Here is a 22,979-nt window from a genome sequence, read left to right as displayed (position 1 = left end):
ACCTTCGCTCGTCCCGTTCGAGGCAGACGAGCTTCAGTTCGGTTCGCTCGCTTGATCCTACGGTCCCGTGGTCCGTGCGCTTTCCGAGATACACCGTGGCGCTGAAGCCCTTGTGAGCCTGGTGTTCTGCTGTCTGGTGCTACGCCACATCTTGGAATGCGGTCCACCGTCCGGTCAGATCGAAGGGATTCAGCAGCGATGAAGAGCTTTTGAAAGATCCTTTTAGCGAGCGAGCGTCGGGCGAACTGTCCTTTACCACTCGGTTAGGGGTTGTGGCTGTCTCGCTAGACTGTCACCGTTTCCGCCCCAGCTCGAAGTGTCTTCTTTGTGTCACTCGCCAACAGTGGGTGAAAAGTGTCAATTTTCCCTCCTACTATGGTTTCCCGGTCGTCTCGCAGTCAATGTCCGAGAGGCGTGATTTGATTAGTGCCGAATTGTGTGTGCGTGGACTTCCCGAAAACGGAAAAGTAACCCGGCGCGGGCTTTGCAATCAGTTTTTACACAAAAATCTGCACACACCCACTACAGAAGGAAAACTTCATCTTCATCAGTGACGAAAAAAACAGAGTCAAAGGAGGCTCTGCTGCTTCGGTGTCGTGTCAATCAGCGCTAGTTTTCGTGTCGATTCCGGTGGGCGGATTGCGGCAAAGTTTCGCTAACGAGGGACAAATTTGTGTAATTTTGGTCGGTTGGCAATGTGTCGACGTGGTCCCTGCGGGCGGAGGAAAAGTGTCCAATCGTCGCGACGTGCGTGATTGTGGGCGATTTGGGCACAAAAACATCAAGTTAGTTACGGTGAACGATTTAAATAGTAAAATAAAAACCCATAATAAGCGGCGTACTAGCCTAGCAACCACGAAGTAAAAGAAACAGGAAACGTTACTTCCGCCCGAGAGTACCGTGAAGGGAAAATGTGCGGCACCGTGACGATCCAGGACATTTGTCCGCAGCAGCAAAGTGCGACCGGCGTCTCCAACGGTGCCGGCGAGGACGACGAAGGGGAAGGCTGTCGCTGGATGTGAGGGAACGAAGCACATTTTCATCCAGCATTGCATCCACCTTGTTGCAACCAAGCCGAAGGGTCGGTCGTGTGTGTGTGTGTGTGTGAGTTTGTATTTGTTCCCGTTTCCTGTGTTTTCCGAGCCCTACCAACACCAAAGCGACCGAGGCTTAAAGCGCATAATTTTCCACTCCAAAGTTCCACACCATCGGACGGGTGGTTAAATATTTATCGAACAGCTTGTGCTACGGGGTAAGTAATTGGATCGGAAAAAACTTCGGACTGATAAAGGGGACAAAACAAAAGCTCACGCCTGCCCCGATCGGGATAGTGCGACTATTTTTAGCCGTCACCGCGAATAGCGGAAAGTCAATACGAATTTTCCCAGGGCCGGTGGGGATGCGATATTCATAATGATTGATTTCGACTCGACGCTGATAACGGCAGCACATCGGAAAGCACTCAGGTGTGCGGTGTTGTACGGGAAATAATTACTCACGCGCGTTATCTGCCTCCTGGCGGTTGCGCTTATCGGAACATAAAATAGTTTTTCAATGCGAATCGCCGGAAAGGACAGGAAAAACAAAATCAAAAATCTATAAAACGTTTTAATTACTTGCTAATATTCCGCCCCATCGTAAGAGAATAGATTTTAGGCATAAGAATATTATTTACTTTTTCATACTCCATTTTCAAAATTTATTACTTACTTAAAATGATTAACCGATGCAAAAAAGAAGAAGTAAGCATCAATGTTTTTGGGTAGATTCTAAATAAAGTAATGCTATGAAGAGCCAAATCACCAAGAAAGAATTTAAATTACATAGAATTTAATATTCTAAAAATAATGCATGCCCTACGCTCTCTCAGCAACATAGCGTCAAAGATATATTATCCTTGACGTTCAAATGTACTTAGACGAACACGCATGAAATATAAGCCCTCGAAATGTGTAGCCACCATCTTTGCATCCATGTCATCCCCGCTTCCTTTTAAAAGCCTTCCGTCGACGTTTCCGACTAATTGTGAAGCTACGTCGATGAAGAGCACCACGCGGCCAGGTATAAGGTTTCATGCCTCGTGGCATGCATTTTCCCGGCTCGCCCGAACCTGTGTTCCCAGTTTTCTTCCACCGCTTCTGCATGGGAGGGAAAAAAGGCTCCACCTTTGACCCCGGAGCCGTCCTGTCCACCTGATGTCAACGGGAGGGGGTGCTGGTGGAGCGATGGAAAATTGGCTGACCCAAAGGGAAGGCTGAAGGCTTTGACGTTCGACAGTTTGACATGGACACGTTGACGTTTATCAACCCAACTTGGGAAAGGGGTGAGGGAAGGTTAAAGCGCTGTTGTGATTTTTTCCTCCCCAAACGTGTTTTGTCGTGGTCGTGGCTGGCAAGTTTTCCAACGAACCACTGGTGGGGCGTAGTTTTTCAAGTGCAAATTGTTCTAAAAATATGAGCATCATAAACATAAACGCCGGAAAGGGGTGCACATACATACGTCGTCAGTGTCTGCAAAACTAGGCTTAGGTCGAGCTCGAATCGAAGGTCCAAGAAGTGGCGGGCGTAGTGTGTGTTTGTATGTGTGCATGTGAATATGTTTATTCTAAGCCTTGTGTTTGCCGGAAACCGGAAAGAGTTCAGCCTGATCCAGGGTTTCGGAACAAGGTTCGGAAAACTTCGATGGTTTGACGTAGTCGGGAAATCCGGAATGAAATCAATAACGCTTCTGTGAATATTTTCGAGACTGCATCAATTTCTCACTCCAACGTACTTGAATTGAAGGTTTTTAGGAAAGAGTTTTCCGTTGAAAATTTTGGTTTGAGTCACAAATTCAGTTTCTCCTGTTAAATAAGGTTGTGGGAAATTGTATGTCTTTTCAAAAGACCTACGCTCCTTAAATGGGACATAATAATTTATTTAAGCTCAATGCTAGCATTGATTGTTGGTTGAGTAAATGTCTTTCGTTTCCAAAAGGGGTAGATTACACAACATCTAAAAAGTATTTTTCCTTTCGTAGACCGTTTCCGACCACCATCGCAGTTCGGGGAATTATTATTTCACATTGCCACTTGCTCCAGGACGTTTTGTTAGGCCAAGCTGCGTGTTTTCGAAACGGACGATGGAAGCCGGTGTCGTTCCGGTTGCGGTGCGTATGGCTGCTAGCGTTCGGTTGGAAGTGGATCTAATAAAAACTTTTCAAATTGAAACCGTTATCAATTATGGATATCCGCGACGTGGGAGGGAAGAAAAATGTTGATGGATCCGCTAAGGTTGCCCCACGGTCCCGAAGTGTTTTGGAGGGTGTTGAATGTTATGTTAATAAATAGACGTTTGAAAATTTAATGCCAATTCAAATCAAGTACCAAGAGTGGGATTTTTCTTGATGAGCAATTTACAAGTAATAGCTCTTGTCAGCGTTTCTTCATTACGTGGTGGAATGAAAGTTGAAGTCTCAAAGCCGCCAGACGCCGGCCCAACAAATGCCCATATCATTAAACGATTCCAGCGGGGAGGGCAGTAAAGTGGATGGACCTGCGCAGCTCCTTCTGCCATTTCCGTTTCCGTCGTGAAAAACAAACAAGACTCCATCTCCATGTTGATCGTTGAATGAATAATTCAACGGCGTTTGTATAATCGGCTTGAATCCTGTGAACCCCGCAGCAAATATGGCAGAGCACTTTCTGAACTTTTTCTTCGTGTCGTTGAAAGTTTCGGAGGCTTAAAATAAATTTATCTATAACTGTCATAAAAATCTGTACTTCCGGCAGGGTGGCGGAGTGTGAATGGAGTTTTTGGTTTAACTTTGTCATAAACTTGTCGGGACGCAAATAAACTTGCGGTAAGCTATTTATTCCCATCGTTTCTGCATCGTTTGGTCGTTCAGACGGGCTCCATTAGTCTTCCGTAAGAAAGTGACATTTATTTTCTGATAAGCTTTTTTTGCCCTTGAACGACGGAGTCGGAGGTTGTCCTCCTGGGCTGGCGTATGTCGATGCTTCACCAAGGGGTTGTAAAAAGTAAGCAACACCGAGGCATTTTAATATTTTGCGCTATTTTCGTCCACGTCACATCCAGTCAACGGGCGTGCATGCCGACATGTTGGAAATGCAATTTCCGTGCACACAAACTCCAGCTGCAACCGGGTCGAACGATTGCGCCTTCAGATCCTTAGGGAGATTTCCCAAAGCCTCAGAAAGATGGGTGTGTGTGTGTGTGGGGGGAGAGGAGTTACATGAAGACTTTACAAACACATTGAGTGGAATAAACTCGCTACATCCTTCCAGGCAAACATCCCATCCATCCATCCATCCAAGGGCGCACAGATTCCTTTCATATGGGTAGAGATTCATAAAAAATCAGACAGACATCCCACCATCTTCGGTAGCGTTCAAGCAAACGTTTGCCCGCCATCGATCGTGCAATGCATTCATCCAGTGTGAAAAGAGTTTTCCCGTGGGGAAAGCGACATCTAGCTGACGGGGAATGTGGCAAGCGAAATCTGTGTCACACGTTCCAGCAAAACCGGAATGCGGAGCGTTCCATCGGAAAGGTACGATGATGAAAGGAAAGTGCTGGGAGTTTTGGATGCTGCTTCGTGGGAGATAGTGGGTAAAACTAGGGTAAATGAAAGCGGTATATTCTTCAGTGATGCACTCAGGCGAGAATAGACTTGCAGAAGCTGGGAAACCGCTACCGCTGACCTGGTACCACGGTTCACGGTCTATGCTGGATGCTACTCCCGAGGGATGTACCGGCCTACATACGAACCGATGGCTGTCAATTTCGAGTGCTATTTTTAGTCGTGCCCGTGTTGGGCCAATCTACTACATCCGGTCGTAGGGCAGGTTCATGAGCAAAGGCTTTGCTTCACATCCAGTAGATGGGAAAACAGGTGGCATTTCGACGACAATGGTAAAATCCCACTGAAATGATTGTAAGATTGTTTTCTTTGCTGGATTTCCTTTCTGATTCTCGGAAGGATGTGTTTGCGTTTATCGTTTGTTCCGTGATCGCCTTTGTTGTAGCGAAATGAACCGGTTCACGGGCTAATGGTGCCAAAGTTTACAAGGGAAAAACTTTTCCCGTGCCCAACCGACGGTTGCATCCTTCATTATCCTTTCGGCGCGAAGCGTTCGCTCAATATTAAAGAAGTTTCCTGCGAAGCCCATTCTGTAAGGATAAGTTTTCATAGATGTGTGACTTGGTCGGGCAATACGATCCATTTGTTGGCTGACCTTAAGTTAGGATATTCTTTCGTCTGATTCTGGCCATTTTTCTCCAACCATCTTGGATGGATAGAAAAAATCTCGACTGATGGTTTCACTTGCCATGGTCCCGGGACGTGACTTGATTGCTAATGTTTTTCTTTTAAGAACCTCATTGGGTGCCAATAATGTTTATGCGTTCGTTTGCCTTCGCAATTATGGAACAAAATCAAAGCAAGTGTAGCAGGGCGTGGTGCAAAACACTGCTAGAAACATACAAAGAGTCAAACAGCGATCCAAATTTAGCCCGGATCGATAGGTGAACACATCAACCCGCGATTTCGTTGGTAGCGCACATAGATTAGACCGAATAACTGAATAAATCCCTGGCGTACCTCTCGATGTTATAAACATGTAATAATGTACCCGATCGATTGAGGTTTCGCCTTTTCGTGTCGATCGTCCAGATGCCCTTGAGCGTGGGATGAACTTTATGTTTCGGTCGGTCAGGAGGGATTTGGCCGGTCAGCCAGAAAGTTTCGGTTTGCCCACCGCAAACAGTAAAGTAAACCTACGAAGGCAAACCGCTAGCTGATGGAGCGAAACATAACTCGGGTCGTGCCAATATTTGGCTTTGGGCAGTGCTGAGTGCTATATGGGATATTTTGTGCCGGCGAATATATTTGACCATCGGTTGAGCTGCAGTGCGTCAGACACTGGATGAGAAAGACATAACAAACGGAGGTATTTGATTAAACATTTAATTAATCTCAACTCGAGATCTCACTAAATGATGTTTCGTTGTAAAATATATTAACTATTCCATTGAAAAAAGAACGAGCCTTCAAACAATCAATAGTAAGAGATGTCTTGAATCTCGTGGTTTATTTCCAACAAACCAGTAGTCCAAACCTCGGTTGCATTCCAATTACTAATAAGCTCAACCGACTGCATCGACGAGCGCAGCGAGACGGTCAGGCAATCTAATTTGGTCCATTAGTATGTGGCCACCGCGCGAGTCTGTGTTGGAACCAGTCCAGCACACATTTCAAGTATGACGCTTCGAACCGCGACCAACATCGTGCTCCCGGTGGATGCCAAAATATAATGGACGAATGAACCGCGAGAACAGATTTAACCCGTTGTCATCGAGTGTTTCACCAACACATGCCAAGGCGATGGTCGAATATCGAGTAAAATTCGGTGGATTTATGCGTCGCTTTGCCGAATCGTCAGTCGAGACATCTGGGAAGATCTATTTATTCCCCGGGTGCACCACGTTAAGACGCTGGTGTTGGAGCAAAGTATATTGGATATGCAATGGAGCGATGGACCTAATTCTGCGCGATGTTTAAATTTTAAACCTGTATTTCAATTCTTTGGACTTATTCCATATTTAAAGTTATTTTATGGAGGCACTATGTGTTTTACATTCTACCGTATTAAATTAGCGATGAGGATGATGATCAAATCAAACTTCAATAATTAAATTATACCAGGAAGAAATGTGTTTGAAAAATGATTATAAACTAGTTAGGTGCTACAACTATGCGTTATAAGCGTAATAACTAAGGAATTAAATTAATGCGTGGATAGGATGCTTCTAGCAACCTTGCCGATTTTCATCCAGTTTGTCTCTGATTACTTGGAAAGAGGCCGGAAATATGATTAAGAACATGTAAATAAAAATTCATGGTCAAAAAGACCGTACCAGTGCCTTATCACTATTGTAACTCAGCCGCTCCGACATTAATTTGAGCCAGATTTGGTGCTTCGTTTCCGATCGTCACGTTACAATTCAGCTGCAACTTTTTGTCAGCACCTCGGACAATCATTTTGTGATTAGTACACACATTTCGTTGGCCGGCTAAAGGTTTGTTTTGACTTCTCGCCTCATTATAACTCTTTCTTCCGACCACCGAGAAGGGGGAAAGCATTATCGCTTTCCATGGATTCCACTATCGCTGGTGATAATTATTTAATGCATTCTTGTTTGTTGCTTTTTTCTTTTCCTATTCTTAGAGTAATTACCAAAGGTTTGGTGCCGGTTCAGCTGGCCAGCCAGCTTAGCAGAACTTCTGGTCGCACATGTGGCACAGCATCCCGACGCTGAAGGAGCAGTAGCAAAGTGTAAGTGTAAGTACATCCCAGCACTAGTGAACGTCCGCGAGGCGAGAGAGAAGGAACACGATCGTATCGATCTGGCGACCACACTGACGTCATGACCGTTTTGTAATATGTGAAGAACAAAAAGCAGCCACGTAAAAATCCCATCGGGATACGAACGATCGAACCGTTGCGCGCTCGCGATCGATTTCGGAAGATTAGTTTTTCGTCGGACAGCAAACGGTACGGTTTCGTCGAGTCGTACACCATTCTGTTCAGTTTTGTGGTTCAGTTTTGTGAAGTGTTCGTGTCTTCTTGAAGGATTATCGTGTGACAAAATGTGGTATTCAAGCGTGCTGGTGCGTTTTACTTCGGCGTGTTTTTGGCATGGTAATTTGTGAGAAGATCGGAGTAGTGTTCGTACGTTCATTACTAGGAAGGAGCAGTGCAATTACACAGCCATCTTGGCGCCATGTTAATGTCAAAGCACATGTTCCCAGCAATCGTCCTTTGTCTTCGGTGAATAACACACATCCGATATACGTCGATCGCCATTTTGTGTGCCAGCAACCGGTACGAGCGTTCTGTTGTTTAACGGTGTTTCTAGTGAAATCGTTCAGTTTAGAAGATTTATTGCGTTACGAAGTGTGATCTCCAATTGTGCCCTAGAGTGTGTATCATTCGATTCGTTAAGCTTTCTGTAGTAGACCTCTTCCATGGTCTATAAAGTGTCCCGAAATTCATTTGTCTCTGTGTGTCGCAGTAAATTGTTTTCACACTGGGAAACGTAAATAAAGTCAGTTCCATCGACGGACAAAATTTTCCACCAGTAGACGGCGAACGAGCAATGACGGCAGAAAATCTCCTGCAGAGTAAGTTGGTTAAGTCAAAAGTAGTCAGGAAACCCACCCAAGGTCTTCGAACGGTTTGTTATTTTAGAGCCAACAGCTTGGTTTTTGTATGATCCCGATTATTTTTGGCTTTTGATTCATTCAATTTTAACGTCAACTCCATCCCTTCGCGTGTCACTGAACTGATTTTTAAAAGTTTTAAACCATCAAACCCTTTTGAAAAAGTATTCCAATTGCACACAAGATATCGAGTAGTCATTTGCTTGTAAAAAACTATTCATACTAGTTTAAAATATTTAGATAAAAATATCTTGCAATAGTGAAGTGGTGTAGCCTTTTCAATAAGTAGTTGAAAGTAAAATAAAATGAATTAATAAATTAAAAAAGATTAATTAGTCAAACCACACAATCCATAAGAAGTGTTGGTTAGTTATTTGAAACATTCTTAAAAGATAGAAGATTATTAATTTCAAATTTCATATTGGTTTCGCGAAGAAAACGTTAATTGTGATTGGTTTTGTTCAGTATTAAAATAGTATTTTCAACTTCTCTATTTTTTCAGCAGTACTTCATCATTAGTACTTCACCATACATCATCTTCATCCTACCGGGCAAGGCAACCGGTAGCTGCCAACGGCACAATATTTATGCAAGTCGATCGTAGCACCGATTGGCAAGCATCGCTTGTTGCATCATCCGTCGTCACCGTTCGTTCGGATTTTGGTTCGCCTGTCAGCAAGCATTCGCACCGCCTAGACTATTTTTTACGATCGCCCCAGTAGACACGATTAATTCGTGGTGCACTAAGACGCACGGCACCGGAAGTGCTGCCGCCATCATCATCATCGCAATCATCAAGTAGTGTGTTTGCTCGTATCATACACATCATCATCGCCGCGCGCGCACCACAAGACTGTCCTCCACCACCACCACCACCACCACCAACAACAACATCACCCACAACGTCGTCCACACCCGTGGTTGCCTTCAAACATTCAAGAAAAGGGGAACTTCTTTTGGTCCCGTTTATTTGTGCACAAAACTTTCGGGGAGAAACATTAGGATACCCGGAGGAATCTCGAAACCTCCTGCCTGAATTTGAAGCATTGAAAATTGTTCCGGCATCCGGCAACGTCTCTACACCTGATATAATACATTCTCAGGACGAATACCCGTAATTCAAAGCAATCGTTTAAAGAATAGAAAAAGGTTAAAAAGATCCTTTCCGGTGGAAGCTCCTCTACTAACGCACATGTGCGTTTGTTCCAAAGACTGACCTTTCAAGGCCATTTAAAACCGAAAAACAAACAACCGAGAGATCCAGACTAGAAGTGTACGGTCGGAGAAACATTTTCCTCTCCCGCTCGGTTTTCTTCCTTGCTCGCGCACGAGTTCAAGGTGGCGGATCGGCGAAAGAAAAGCGCAGAAATGCCGAAAAATCTGCGACCACCGACGTCGAGCAGTGCGTATGGACGCATTGGGCTGGTGCCGGAATCGGACGATTCGCTCCACAGCCAGGAAGTGGAACCGTGAGTTTAAATTGACCTTCTAACTACACCACGTAGATTTCGAGTCCTTTGTCTTTGTCTGGTGTATGATTTGGTTACTTTAAGGACCTTTCGATGTGTTTCCCCGTTTTATGTGTATCTTGTATCCCTGTCTACTTATCATGTCATATGGTTTGATTTCCTCGGTAATGTCCATTTGTCTGTACGAGATATCCATTGCCCTTTGTTTCGGAAATTTTAATGTTTATCTTTAATCGATGTGCTTAACGTGGATAATCTAACATGGATCTTTGAAGGTTTATTAATATATTGCGCATGATTTACCCTGTCGCTGCATGCAATCAACTCCTAGCAATCATTCAACCATTCAATGAATGGTAAATTTTCAGATCTTTCTATTCAACCCCATCCTACGTAGCTGGATCAATTAATTGTTTAATTGGATACAGACGAAATTTCCCGAACGATTTCCACTGGAAGATATGTGAATGAATTTGGTTCACCATCTATGGCATGTTCCTTACACTTTCCTCCATCGTTTCCCAGCGTTGGATGACGCTTCCAGGACCAAGGCGAAGATCTCGCGTGCAGGCGTTAATTGATATCCATCACAATCCATCACGCAGTAAAGGCACATCCTCGGCCGCGCTTTGATCGACGCCGTAAGTCGCTGTCGTGTGTGTGCTGTGATGGATCTAAATTTGAAACGTTTTCTACGGAACACCACTCCAGTGGCCGGTGAGGACGGCAGAACCTGCACGCAGGCTAGATGTTTCTGGCAGTGGCCGTTGATTGACGGTAAACGATGGTCAATCGGTGTCAAGAGAGGAGCGCTAAGTGTTTCGGTAGATCGGGATCCCTGGGGGGAGGGGAAGGAGAAACATCTCGAGCAATCTTGCGGCTTCGTGATACTTATCCTCCCGACCTTTCCACACCGTCTTGTCTTGTGGGTGACTCTTCCCGGCCGCTCGGCCATGGATGAATGATTGTGATGATTAATTGATCCCGCTGCATTTTGTCCATGTCGTGACGACGGTGGTCTCCCGGGGGTCACAGGGTCAATCACGGTGGGCGCGTGTGTTTATGTTGGCACATACCCGCCAGCTTCCTGTCGCTATAAAGATGACGAATCACATGGCGGAGAATGTGAGGCAACAATGTATCGCTGGAGGATGCCCGGTGCGGATGAATGGTTTGTTTTTGCATTATCATTGTTTGATCTCTGACTTTTAAGATCCATTTGACTATTAGAAAAACGTGTTTGGTATTTTTCTGCATGCGGAATTTTTGCAACAAGAGAATTTATGTCCAGTGCGAAGGAAATTAATGCGCATTGAAAATGATTCAATGTTGTTTGTTTTGTTTTGAAAACACCTCTTTGGGAGTTATCTCTTTTGAATAACAAAAACTAGGTCCCCGTATTGCGCAGTCTCGTCGAGCGAGCAGCAATTAAAAAGTTCTCCCCATTATTTCCCAACGCCGCGAATGTTCGACATGATGAACTTTAATTAGAGCATATTAAGAGTTGCGCAGCGCTTCCAGAGAGCGGACAGGAAAAAAAAACCAAACCACAACCTGCAAAGCAAACCCCAGCGAAACAAACCGTAAATTGAACGGGATTAGGAAATCGGTTCTCTGCCAGACGGTTGCAAAACGCACCTCATGACGTCCTCATTTGGCCCTTCGGGAAGTGAAAAGTTCAACGACAGTTTAACCTTTCGCCGTCGCCGAACCATAATATAGACACAACAACCGGTCGACGTCAATGAATCCGTTCCGTTGTACGCGTGCCGCGTAGTAAATTGCTCGGGGGAATGGCGAAATTTGGAGCCCACTTTGAAAGCGTCGGAGGTGATCTAATTTCCCCCTTTCTTTCGCCCACTTTAAATTAAGCAAATTTTCGAAAAGGTCACCGAGAAAAGTTTGTTCGAAAGCTCACCTGCTCGGGCGTGTGGGTTTTCGTTTTTGCCGGAAAATGAAGCGCAGGGAAATGCGACGAAGCTGTGCGGATGTCCGCCGGAACCCGACAAAAAACAGGAAAAGCAAACTCCTCCGCAGTGATTTTCTAGTTTCCCCGTATTGTCGAAGGTGGTTGACATTTGCGGCCCTCTCGAGACAGTGCTCTCTCGGAAGTGAACGAATAGATGCTTCCGTTCCGCTTGAGGACCGATGGTTTCCTATCATGTTTTGCTTTTTTTATTTGGTTTCCTAGCAGCAGTTTTGGCCTGATTTGAAGAATGTATCCATTTTCTCCGATGCGATCCACTCGTCCGGGTCCTTGAGGTATCGAGTAGTGTTTTTGTCCACCGAAGTCGTCATGCTGTTCGGTCGGATCGATGAGCGTTTTGTGTGTTCTAGCGGAAACGGGCCAAAAAAAATCCTGTTCAAAGGAATTGGTTTTCCAGGAATGTAAATCTTGATGACATGAAATATGTACGGTACTCAGAATTGAAGAGTCGGATGAAAGGCCTTTGCAAAGAAAAACAAAACACATAAAACACGACTTTTCTGAATGTCACGATCGTGGCAAGGCGTGGTGGATAAAAGGGAACCAAATTTTCAGCAAGACAGACAGGAAAATCTCAGCCAAGCATTCAATTTAACCCGAAACTTGTAAGTGGAATGTAAGGAATTTCAATTCTATCTACAACCAGATTTATGACATGCAATGTTTTACTTCAAACAAAAGAAATCATAAGGAAAAAACCAATCCCAGCATCCACAAGTCCATTGTTTTGCCTTTCGGTCAAGCTTATTCTCGAAGTTTAGAGGCTTTTCCGTTTGCGACCGGCTCTCTAACGAATGTCTTGGATGACCGCCAAGCAAAATGAATTCTCCGGAACGGTTGGGTCAGAATGGAGAAGAACAAACGAGGCGAAGTAACCTTTAAGGCGACCTTGACTCTCGGCAGGAACTCGTGCACTGGATTAACGCTTTACAGCCAGATACGTAGAAACATAATTTCGTGCCGGCTACCGCGGCTATCTTGCCCTTGACAAGGCAACGGGCAATGATGTCGCCACCAAAATTTGTTTTGGACGAGCGAATAAGTGATTAATTGAGCTACGCGGAGGTCAGCGATGAGCTCTGCTGCGAACGGTTGGTTTTGCTTTGAATTTGTTTTTCTCGCTTTTTGAACTTCAAGTGAAAAACTTTTCCTTCCGAAGCATGGCTGGGATTAATTTTCCAGTAATAATATTGTTAATCCCTTTTGATGATGGCTTATGATCAAATTGGATGCAAAGTCTCCATCATGTTTTTCGCCTAGCGAATAGGCTCGTGAGCATCAGGCTGCTAGCATTTAGCAATTGGGTACAGCAATATGACTTAATCACTTTTTGAAAGACCAAGTTTACCATCTAGTTTTGTAGATACTTCAAGGGTGTTAACAAATTTAACGGAATGACGATATCGACATTTCATGCACTAATAACGGTTCATTAAAAATTCCTTGTTCATTAGTTGGTTCATTTTGTTTCGCTTAAGCTTCTAACAACTAAGTTAGAGTAAACAATTTAGGACAAATTAAAATCAAGGCTTCTTTAAAGCAAAAATCATGGCTGAGTAAAATATTTACACTGGTGGCATTGAAAATGTAAGCTTCTTCCAACAGTTTCCACTTTTTTCTGTTTTACTATGATCCTTCAGCTTACTTTCCACCATTCGGGATGTCTTTCAAGTGCAATCCATATATGCGCAATAGAAAGAATAATAGGAAAAGTACTGAGAAAGTAGGTGAAAACATAACTACACTACGCTGCGTGTTGGACATTTCATTGCTGAATGGAAATGCAAAATAGTGTAAAGTACCTTCTTCTTCTTCTACAGAATAGAACAGAGCAAGCAGAAAAGTGTGCAAAGTTATTGGCCACCCTGTGCCCTGTGTTCGTCCGTGACCACCGAAGCCCCCAAGAGCAGCTGCCACCGTCATACACGGTTTCATTTTGTTTTTCCAACCCGTTGTCGGAACGAAGGCACATAAACACTTGAAGTGTACGCTTTAGTTCCACCACGTCGGTAATTCGTTGCCGGTTCTGATTTCAGCAACGGAGTTGGTGCAATATTTTCCTCCACTGCCACCATGCCACCATGGAGTGGTTTTCCGTGCGAGCGTCCTGATGACGCGGTTTGCTTTCTCACGTGGCGACACGTTGGCTAGAACCGGATGGTAAACGTGCGCCTGCTACCCTTTTCGAGATGGGATGTTTTATTTCGTTTGCTCCACAAAGCACGTGATGCAAGTGGTTGATGCAAACGCGCTGGAGGAAAAGGAAAATTAAATACTTTACCATTGTTCTCTTGGCCGCTAGAGGTACAATACACATGTATTTTAATTATAACAAGAAATTCATTAACTGTGTTTAAGAGTTTGGTTTTTTTAAACAGAGCATTTATCATTTTGGACCAAGATCATCTCCAAGTGCTTCTGAATCAAACGATGTGTCAGCCTTGTGCAAGCAGCGTTTAATCGTTTCTAATCTACTAGCGTGTCGTGATGCTTCACGCTAAAGATCACGCTACCCTACGATACAACGATCCCAATTGTGCCTTAAAATGTCGAAGACTACGAGAATGAAAAGGAAAAAGTAAAACTAGTCAGATTAAAGGTCGTGAGACAAACGCTACGAACTAATTCTCTAGCCTTCCTTGTGTATGTGTGTGACTGTGTGTTTTTGCCACTCCTCTCAAGCATTCATTTCCAATTGATGCACAGTTTCAGAAGATCAGTAAAAAGATATGGTAATTTGCATATCAAGACGCATCCACAACCAATTCCGCGTGTCAGGTGCCCTGATTCGGTAGCTCGTGATTGTGTGGCGAAGGAGGGATGAGAATCTTCCAGCGCCGTAACGTTTTGAGCTGTCGCGACCCGGAGCACAAGGTTGAGTGCAACTGCCACTGATGATCTCAAGATGGTTCAGTGTCGCGTCAGTCGCAGTGCCTCGCTGACTTTCGATCAATGCCAGCGAGACATCGAGACGACAATGGCAGATCGTTTGGCGTCTGGAAAATGCCAGCTTGTGTTTAGGTGGATGATGTTTGAATTAAGTAGAAAAAATACTAAACATGACTTTTTCAAATTTAGTGATTTGTATTTTTCTTTGTTTCGAATAAATCAAACCGGGTAGTTTTAAACGTAACGCCTCAGCACCTGCAACGCTTTCATTTACCTACGGTACAGAAATCGTTTATTTAACGGCTTATGTAAATTATGGTGTACGCCGCATTGCGTTCCTAATGCAACACGCTTCGTGCTGTGTTTTACACGATGCCACGGTGTGCTTAAAAGCCCGTGTGGAAAACTGCCATCCGCTACCAAGGTACAAGGACACGCTTTCCAAACCACCCATAACCTTCAGCCATGAAAACCACCGCCGCAGGAGGCATTAAATTTTCATTTGCCACGCTCCGTTGGCCGCAAACCATTTCACGTGAAAACTCTCCGATTAGGATTTTCCCTTCGTTTTTTGGGGATAATTTTTCCCCAAATCTTACTTGGGCAGCTACTTGTAGGACGACTGGGGCAGTGAATGAACCTAATCTGGCCAAGGTTAAAAAACCATTCTCGTCGGTTCCAGGTAAACCGGGCGGCTCCATCAATAATGCACCAAGGGGTGAAATTAGTGCGATGCATGTTGTCACGAACCGAGCCCCGGTGAAGGCCATCGTAATTAGCGATAATCGAACCACCGGATGGAAAATTCGTGAAAATGGTACCCCCTGCACCGCGGACAGACTCTCAATTACCAAAACGAAACGGAGTGAAAGTGGGAAAAATATGCTCCTTTTACAATCCCGAGCCCCAAAACGATGCGGAGCTACGCGTTGTGCATTCCAAGCACGTGAAACTCGTTCGAAAGGTTCATGCAACGAGGGGTAACTTTCCCGCACTTTACTTCGGCTCCATTACCGTTTCCGATCGGTTCGTTAGGTAGCGGGTCTTGTTCTAGCGCGGAACGAGTCAATTGTTGAAAATTACAGCAACGGAAAAACTACTCATCCCGATTCAAGTGTTCCGATTTAAGTGTGATTGCCTGTCTTAAAGTGTTGTTGTGTTGAATTCAAGTCTTAAAGTGTTGTTTCCCAATATTGTGTATCTTTTATTTAAGTGGGCAATATCGGTGAGCTTTCTTTTTGGAATGAGTTTATGCTTTCTTTTTGGAAGAACCTGTTAAGTTGTGCGTTACTTGATTGAAGATTTTAATATTTATATTGCTATCATTATCAAATCCAAACACCAACAAGAGGCCGGTTGATGAAGTTTAAAGCAATATAAAGCTGGAAGGACTTATTGCTTGCCATAAAAATGCCCTTTAATACTTAACTTGAACTCGTTCTGAATGTGTGATTCTTCAAAGCAAACAAATTTGGTTTATATCACGGCGAGGGTGAAAAACCTGTGCACGATTCGTCGAAACCGGGCCTCCCGGTGGTTCCACTCCTAATTTCCACCGAACAACGATTAGCCACGCATGGCACCGTCGTCGGGATTAGTCCCGGAAAGCACACATGGGAGGCACAGTGCTTTCGAATGCAAAACAATTTCCACCAATCCCATCGCCGCCGCTACCGACGTACGATAAATATTTACGCCAACAGCAGCAAACATTTCCATAAACTTTTAAGTGGTCGTTACGCACGCTCTATCAAGGGGCAAACATATATTCATGAGCCTTTTGCCCAGCACTGGGAAGCAGGAGGGATTTTGTCCTCGTTTTTCTTTTCTTCTACTCTTTCTCGTTCTCACGCGCGTGCATTAGTACACCGACAGTACACGTGCCAACTGGTTGAGGGTGGGCACAATACACGTCGCCAACGTTTAAGTAGATGAGGAGATGACTTAGAGAAAGTACTCCAGTGGAGAGGAAAAAAGTCCTTCTCCGACGGTAGACATCGCTTTCGCTTGGATAGTCGTCTATCGTTGACTGTTAGGTTTCCTTTCTTCCTTTCATCAGAAGATATAGCATAGGGCAACCAATTGCCGATGCTTTTTTTGCCCCAAATTTCTTTACACCGATGGCACGGCACAAAACGGGAAGCTGAAAAAGCGTCTGCTCAGCACTCGTTTACGGATGGAAAGCATCGAGACAGGATCCGCAGCCTGTGTGACTCCATTTCTCTTGTGAACGTATTCTTTTCTTGCTGGCCAAAGAAGTTAGTACCGGTCATCACTGGCTGTGATCGGAGTGTCCCGGTATGTGATTAATCAAACCGGCGAGCAGCAGTCTGGTGTGGAAAAACGCCCACGTTTTCTCCCTTTCCTGCTCGCCCCGAGAACCCGAACAGCGTTCAGCCAACTTGCCGTTCAATTTAACAGCCATTACTGTTTGCAAACAATCAACTCGATTGAATTTAATCTTGAACTCACTAACCACCGCAAGATCGACACGATTGTCAGCCGAGACGGACCACGAGGATGTCACATTCCTGCTCGTCGACGCCAGCGTGAAGGGCCGTCCGAAGACATCTTCTCTCCTTTGAGCTCATTCTAGCCTTGATACTCAATGATAAAAAGATGTGATGGTGGTCCAACTTTTTCCTATTTATTTTTCGGTAAAAAGCAACGATATTGAAATGGTACTGGGGGATAGGTGACAGCAACTTCTCCGAACGAATAAACACTATAAAAAAGGATATAAAGGAAGGAAGAAGCAAAAATCGATACTGCTATCTTCATTGATGTTTATACAATAGCCCCCACTCGGGAGTATCGGACCGAGATAATCCCATACCATTATGGTGGCTCTTACCAAGACGGAATAAGTCCACCGATGAATTAAGGCAAGGAGCAATTAGTGGCTTTTGCTTATCGAACGTTGTTATTTATGAATATTTTAAAGTTTTCTTCACAAGTACATAATTCTCCCGATTAGGATTCAAAATCGTTTTCATACTTTTATCTCGTAGGATTTATCTATTGCTGTTTTTTTTCAGTTTGCGTTTGCTCTGCTTTGGTCCATGGCATTTATTTTCGAATAATATGTTCTGATTTTCTGCTTCAGTAAATCCTGGACACGAGGATTACCGCGAGCCGATAGCTATTTCTTTCCTCGCTGGGCTATTTTTGTGGAAGTGTTTTCTTTACGACCCTACGGGTGCCCGTAGTCACACACACACACTCGTGGCGCTTCGATATCGATTTTTCCTCCCGGAAATCATCCGAAACATTTGTTTCACGCCAACTTTCCGACTCGCCGCCAGCGGTGTCGGAAATGCGAACAGGATAACGGGATCCGAGACAGCCACGAAGGAGGGCCATTCGTTCTGATATGTTTGTTCGTGCGTTTGATATTTACGAGACACAAACGGGAGCAAGTAGGAAAAGGCCGGAAAAAAATATTTCATGTCTCATTAACGGCATCCAACGCGTACCCACGCAAGTAAACATCTTCATCCGTGGCGTCTCTCGCATCGCTTTCGCCCTTTTTTTGATCGTCCTGGAAGGATGAAAGGAGCACGTTTACGTCAAAGACTGGCGAAGTAATTTGTCACCGAAACGAAATCTCTAGCAGCGAGAGCGACCAAGCACGGACAAGTGCTGAAGAACGGTGGAAAGAATGGAATGAATTTCCGGCTCACGATTTTCGTGGCGTCTATTTCTTCCCCCGCGAGATGGATTATTTCGAGGAAAAGCCGGCAAATTGTTATGCAGTGTGAATGAACAAAATGAAACACATTTACATGTGCCTTCTATTTTAGAAAGAAAAAGTAATTTCTTGCTTAGCACTTGTTCTTATTTCTTTCGCTTGCTTTCGGAAGTGATTAGAATGTTCAAAAACATTCACCACTGGGCAAAAGGTTGTTCAACTCGCGCTTCAGCGGCGATGAGTGGATGAAAAATGGGATAAGTCCTTGTTATTCTACCCACCTCCTGGTTCAACCATTCTGCCTGATTGATGTTCAAACGACGTAAGAGGATTTGTCGAAGTGACGAAATCTAGTTTACGGCATCCGGAATGGAGCGCCTGAATGGAAAACTCAATCATGAAGCGTGCCGTCGGTCTGCCGAGTCCTGCCTGGCTTTGCCCTCGTTTCCGGCATCCTGGAGCGTAACGGTTGGCGCAGTAATGGTGGTGATTTAACCGGTATTGTTTTACATTCATCGACACCGATCGGTAGGGACATTTTTCGGAGACGACAATCGATTGATTACGTTATCGCTTCTTCTGGGAAGCTGATGAGATGAACGAAAAGTGAAAAACGATGATTCTTTACGACGTTGAAGCACAGTTTACGATGGAGGGGAGGTGGCCATTCTTAAATTGAAAGTTTCAATTACGGAGAAAATCGTGTCGTAACCGGGGAATCGATTATAGGGTTGCTTTGATTGTGTAATTAATTAGAAACGTTACAAAGCGTTACAAAATCAATTCGATTTTATCAATGTCCCGATTGAGTCAATCAATTTGCAACTGTTAGCAATTTCTTGGTTAACGTAGTTTTTAATGGTAAAATTAGTTTTACTTTGTTTGTTGGAGGTTAAGGCTATTGAAGGGTTCTAATTATCCCGGCTAACCTAATTTGAGTTTCAAGTACTCCTCTTCATCAATCCATCAAACGTCTATATGGCCGTACGAGACCTGTTCGAAGGGAAAGAATCTACATAATTATTAAATCAAACTCTGCTCACGCATGAGCCACCAACCTTGGCCATCACGATCCGGTGTCAAACATCGAAGCCACGCGGAGCATTAATCAAATATAAAATTCAATTCTCAAAGTCCCGACGTTCATCCATCATCGACATCGCGGTGGCCCGGTTCGGCTACAAGATTTACGACCCCCGGTTGTGATGCATCACTTGGCGAAGGAGTTAGTCGTCGCACGCAAAAACAAAGCCGCTGACGGGTGCTCGCAATCAGTGGCACTCAATTCCGAAGGGCCAAATTGAAGGGCCTGCCATTTCGATGTTTTTCTTTTTCGACGCTCTCCAAAGATCATTGTCAAATGCCGTGGAGGTGGAGGTCTGTAACGCAGTGCAATTCTGGTTCTATTTACCTGCACCTGATGCACTTCTGCTAGCAGTAAAACGCAAACCTCCCCATCAAGTTCTCCAAACGATGCGCGTCGATTCGAACCAGTTCCACTCACTTGTCTGCAGTCATTGTTGCCTTGTTGCGCGAACGTTCTTCCTCCAGCGATGGGAAGAGGTCCTCCATTACTGAGCCGCTACCGCTCACTACTTGCGCGGGGTCCCCTTGGTGACGGTTCCGGTGGCAATTTGACCCAATGGCGACGATGGCGACGCTTTCCATACTAGGATTTATTGCCCGTTTGTCCTTACGGAGGTGTTTGAAAGCGATCTTAATTATGAATAATAATAAAACAGTAGCTTATAAACAGGCACAAACACACTTATACTAACACGCAAACGCATCGTACCCTTGTCGTATGGATTGACGACTTTGAAGGTACTGAGGCGACCAACAAAACCACCAACATGCCGGGACATTCGGACCCGGTTGCGTTTGCGCTGCACGTGCTGCATATATTCGCGAATTCCCGCGAAGGTCGCCACTCTCCGAGACCCCCCCCCCCCCCTCCCCCCCTCCGCAACTTGGAAGACAACGTCTTCAGGTGCACACACACGCACTTGACATTCCTTTCACCGTAACCTTCGCATGCCGCCAGGCATTCGATGTCGAATGGCGATGGGATTGAGTTTACAACAGGTTAAAGACACTTTTTGTCGTTTGCACGACTTCAAGCTTTAAAATCAAACTTCACTCCCACTGACGGGAGAACACCTTTTAGGGTCACATTCGTGTGCACATCTCCCGTCGTGTGGTCTTCTTACGTCTGCGGGAAAGAGCTTCGCCGAGCTGTCCTCGCCAACGTGTGCCATTCGAGATGCAGCGGTTCATTTTTTCGGCGCCATGAAGAATCGAAGTCCGAACCCTGTCGAACGGGGAGAGCATTCTAATAATACCGGCCCCATCGACCACTAGTGATGGTATTTTTTCGTATTTATTTTTGGCCATTGTTTCCTTGGTCCCGGGTGGAAAACCGGTGGTGGCGCACAGAGTGGCCGGTGCAGAGCTGTACATTGGTGCGTTTTGACCTCGTTACTGGGAATTTATGCATGAGTTTTATTTGTTGTCAGGAAGTGAATACATTATTGCCATTTATTTCGTCTAAAAGCAGACGGATTATGTTATAAATTATTCCTCAGATCTATTTTCGAATTTGTGTTTTAACTTAATTCCGTTCTCAGGTTCACTAATTAACTTACGATCAAATTAAATAAATCCCAACATTTTCTGAACATTGTCCACACTAAAGTCTCACGTTAAGAGAAACAAAAAAAAACACTCGGCCTTACATTATTAACTCCCCCCATCCCAACAATCAACAAACAAACGATAAAAATGGAGCTCATCGTCCCATAAATCATCACGCGCATACCAATCAAGCACGGAAAACCGGGCAGTGGGAACGGCAGCGGTTAGATAATTAGTTTTTCAACGATCTATCACACAACGTATTTGCATAAGTGTGATGTACGCGTATGCACGAAAAACCCCTCATTTGTCTAGTATTTTCCTGTAGGGTTTGATGCATGTTCATCTGAAGCTAGGTTATGTTGTGGGAAATTATCAATGGAACTCCATTTTATGTTTGGTTAGGGAACGCAATATTTTAGGGAGAATAATTATAGTCATATTAGCATTAGAAAATATGTTTTTCTATAAACATTTTCTATTCTCGATCATATTTCCTTCCATGGATGCAAAATTTTCCACGGTGTAAAAATCTCTTGCAAATGTTTTCCTAACAAAAACCCCAACATTCCGTTCGCTGGGCATTCAACCATCAATTGGGCCTCGAGCAGACGCGACCGCGTCTCGAGCGCACACATTATTATACGCTTTGATCACCCTAAAACATCATGTCATCTCATCAAATTACACAGTACGACCCCGACACGACACCCGCTGCGAATTCGTGTGCGAAAAATGATGCTCCCGGTTCGAGCTGCAAATAATACCGGTCGAGACAAGTGCTGATCAGCTTCTCATGCCACCGTCTTTAGGTTCACCCTTTTTGGAATGGGGGTATGGGTAAGGAAAAAAAAGGGAACATTCCTATGTCCAGCTGAGACACTGGAGGAGGTTTTGGATTGAGGAAAAGCCATCTCAAGGGGGTGGAGAACGAGTGCTGCTCCAGATGTGCTCGCTCGAGGGAGGTGATCCTTCGACCTAAGGAAAGGGGGAGTCTCAGCATAATTCTCACTAATAATAGTTGTTTCAGCGAGCCGGCACACAACTTGCGGTAACGAACACCTCGATCGTGCTCGCTTTTCTGCAATTGGGTGTCATTTACCATTCCTACGGCCTGCACTCCCCGTCTCATCCACCTGACCAAGAAGACATATGCATCTTCTCGGTGGGATCTTCAGTGCTTCTCTGGCTACCCCTTCCTAGTCCCCTCCCCCTCTGTTTAAAAAATGGAGGGAAGGTCTGAGTGTGCGATTCCGCGCGACGTTCGCCTCCTCCCATGGTGACGTTTGACGCGCAACGCTGCGTGTACGACGCAACGACACCCAGCCGTGTCCACCGCATCCAGCAGCCGAACGCCATCCAACCCGTCCGCCACACACGCGCATCTCGTGGGGGTTTGAACCGCGACACACGCGCGACGTGCGACGGATACAAACGGTCGGTTGGTCGGTCGGTCGGTCGGTTGGTCCGGTTGGTGCGCGCGGTCAGTCGTCAGTCTGTTAGTCAGTCGGTTCGATCTGCTCGGGGACGAGTATCGCTTCAGTCCAGGTTTGTCACTCGGCTGGATGCGTACGTACGCCGCGTTTGATCCGTGTTCCGGGATCCCGAAGATCGTCTGTCGTGTTTTTTAATTGTTGAATACCGCAGTTCTCCAATCCTGTTGCGGGTAACAGGATCATCTGATATCTCGTATGAAGCCTCTTTGGCTCTAGTGATTGGCTTTTCCTGTGGTGAGAATAGTGCATCGATCCTCAACCTGTTTTAAAGCTGTTATGTTGTGCGCGAAAAGTTTTGTGATTAGTTTGAAGGATTACCTTATCCTTCAGCAGAAATGAAGCACGCATTGGGACAACTCTCTCCCTCTCTCTCCCAGGAGTCCCAAAAAGAGACCGGCAGCAAGATACAAATCCTCGGTTGTGCACTTGGTTCCTTCGCGCGCTTCGATTTACTGGTGCTATTTTAAGTTGTGCTGCGGATGGAACTGGATGGATGGCGGAAAAACTCGCGACGCACCCTGTGAAAACGATCATCCGCGTGGTGCGGCCCGTTTGTTCCGGCTCCGTTCGGGTGGTGGTGTTGGTTGTGT

General features: G+C 45.0%; 1 protein-coding gene across 1 annotated transcript in view; it reads left to right on the top strand.

Annotated features, from left to right (window-relative positions):
• Nucleotides 1-9,423: 9,423 nt before the first annotated feature.
• The window catches only part of LOC131282255 (P protein), a 46,486-nt gene continuing 32,930 nt past the window's right edge, over nucleotides 9,424-22,979 (top strand). The window contains exon 1 of the mRNA XM_058311669.1: nucleotides 9,424-9,692. Coding sequence (XP_058167652.1) covers nucleotides 9,592-9,692 — 101 coding nt within the window. The 5' untranslated portion in view covers nucleotides 9,424-9,591. The remainder of the gene's footprint in view (nucleotides 9,693-22,979) is intronic.

Source organism: Anopheles ziemanni, chromosome 2 (assembly GCF_943734765.1).
Source record: "Anopheles ziemanni chromosome 2, idAnoZiCoDA_A2_x.2, whole genome shotgun sequence".
Classification (NCBI taxonomy): domain Eukaryota; kingdom Metazoa; phylum Arthropoda; class Insecta; order Diptera; family Culicidae; genus Anopheles; species Anopheles ziemanni.
Note: the sequence above shows the minus strand (reverse complement) of the source record. Positions and strands in the feature narration are given on the sequence as shown.